Raw genomic sequence first — 2,451 nt, forward strand, 5'->3', positions numbered from 1 at the left:
CCCTTAACCCCAGTCTTGACTATTCCAAACCACGCTTATGTGCTCGCCCAGGACGCTGCGCATGTAAGAGCTGGCTAGGTCAGTTGAGTGTTGTTGATGCCTGGTGCATCCATCACCAAGATGAACGCATTTACAGTGGCCCCCGCCCGCGCCAGAGCCGACTTGACTACGTGTTGTTGTCGGAAGACTTCCACAACGCGCTGTAAGGCGACTCCAAGTATTTTGAGCCTAAGGGCGCAGGGGACCACTTAGCACATACAATGACCCTGAGCTCCATGTCTCAGCCTCATGGATACGGCTACTGGCGCTTTCCGGAGTACCTCCTGGACTACCCGGATGTTGTGGATGCCGTTCGAGGCGAAGCCCAGCATGTTTAATAGATATCAATGCTGCATCTAGTCCGGGCTAGGTATGGGAACAGTGGAAGAGGTCCATGGGGAGACAGATCCAGGCTCCACAACGTAAGCTGCGAAACAAAAATGACGCTGCAATTAGGATCGCATAAGCTTCGCTAGAACAAGAGCGACAAGGTATGTCTATATCCAAAGATTTCTTTCATGCTGCACTGAATACGTACCGGGACTGCGTGTCCCAGGATCGTTGCTATAACCAAGACTCGGATTTTGACTTCCAAGTCCAGAATGCCGAGACGTCTTTCAGGTACCTATTCCGTCCGCTCGTCCCATCACTTCGGCGGGTGAGTATTGAAGAAGTTCGAACCCCAGATGGCAATATCTCGCGAAAACCAGCTGATATTTCAGCAAGATTTCACGCCCATTGAGGAGCTATTATGGGTGATGCTGACAGGCGTGCAGGACCACCTCCAATTGCATATCCCGACAGTCAACGAGAGTTGCTGGATACGGTTGACAAGCGTCTTACACCAGAAGACCAAGCTTTGCTAAATGCCACAATTTCTGAAGCTGAACTCACCAACGCGCTCAAGCACATTTAAGTCAACTCTGCGCCCGGCATGGATGGTCTTACAGTTGGCTTCTACCATGTCGCGGCTGAGGGCTTTGGGAAATGTCTGAGTATAGTTTTCAAATAGCAGCTGTCACGCGGTGAGCTCCTTCCTTCCCAACGCAAGTCAGCTGTGTGCATATTAAACAAGAAAGGGTCCAGAGATGAACCTGGCATGTTCCGACTAGTATCACTCATTGGTGTTGATAAAGCCGTGTAAAAGGTGCTGTCCTATCGCCTTCAAACCTTTCTTCCTCAGCGTATTCATGGCGATCAAAAGACCTTCGAGAAAGGTCGGTCTTTACATCATCACGTGCGCTTCATGGCGGATCTGCAGGATCTCATAACTGCTCGCCAAAAGAAAGCCTATACCATGTTTCTCGACTTCGTTTCTCGAAGGCATACGACTGGGTCAACTGGGACTCTATGCTGCTCGACCGCATGGGCTGTGGTGGCGCTTTCACTGATTGGGTGAAGCTTCACTACGCGAATCCACAGACACACCTCTTGCTCAACGGTCACATCCAATCGCCGATTCCTCCGACACGGGGAGTTAAACAAGGTGGCACGCTTTTAGCGCTACTGTTCCTTATGGTCATCGATTCGCTGGAAAGTCTGCTCCGGCAACATGAAGAGCATGGTTTTTGCGTCACCGAAGATCACACCATCACCAGCGTCTTCATTGCCGATGATTCAACGCTGCTCTCCAGCTCGTGATCTGGTATACAGGCACAGCTTGATCTGGTTCAGCTGTCCTTTGACGGCTCTGGGGCCAAGATCAATCTTACCAAATGTGTGCTTATGCCTCTAAAACAAAGAACCAGCCCACCAAGCATCCCTGGCGTCAGGTCGCTTCGGCGTGGAAAGACCGTCAATCCTACTCGGTCAAGATTCAGTCGAAGACGCCATCGTGGAGTTCTTAGACCGGCGTTTTTACCAGGAATTTCTCCAATGGTTCCGTCACGCTCGTACCCTGAGAGGCCGTCTGCTGATTGCGCTGACCATGGTTCTCGCTTGGCTGTGGAACTACACGGTGCACATGCCAATTCCGCACCGTGTCGTTGGACAGTGGCAATCCACACTCAACCGCTTTTTGTGCTAGCACGTCGCTACGAATGCAACGCAAAGCACATCCAGTTAATCTCCAAGGAGTTTTTTTTATCAATTCCGCTCCGATGGCGGTCTGTCTATAATCAGCATCGAAGCTTTGCTCAAGCGTCGGAAACTTACCGTGCTGCCTCAATTCATCGCTTTGTCGACCTCGGCATAACGTGCGTGGACCATGCCAGGAATTGCAGTACTGTCACTCGTGCTCCCAATATGGGACCCATGGAAATCTCACGAATTCCTCGCTGTTAGCCCCATGCGGCATGGTGCTCTACTTCGACGGGACGTACTGTCCCATTGGTGGTGACAGGTCTGGCGTCTGTGGTATCGGGTCAAGTGGGAAGTTACATTGCGAGAACTCGCCCCTCTCTCTCGTTTTGG

At 51.4% G+C, this 2,451-nt stretch overlaps 1 protein-coding gene across 1 annotated transcript; it reads left to right on the top strand.

Annotated features, from left to right (window-relative positions):
* Positions 1-532: 532 nt before the first annotated feature.
* Positions 533-905, top strand: PHALS_10527 (uncharacterized protein; the record flags this gene model as incomplete). The annotated part of the gene is made up of 2 exons (XM_024725966.1): positions 533-712; positions 762-905. 2 exons carry the CDS (start codon positions 533-535, stop codon positions 903-905), a joined length of 324 nt encoding a protein of 107 aa, XP_024576690.1.
* Positions 906-2,451: the final 1,546 nt, after the last annotated feature.

Source organism: Plasmopara halstedii, assembly GCF_900000015.1.
Source record: "Plasmopara halstedii genome assembly, contig: Scaffold_474, whole genome shotgun sequence".
Lineage (NCBI taxonomy): Eukaryota > Oomycota > Peronosporomycetes > Peronosporales > Peronosporaceae > Plasmopara > Plasmopara halstedii.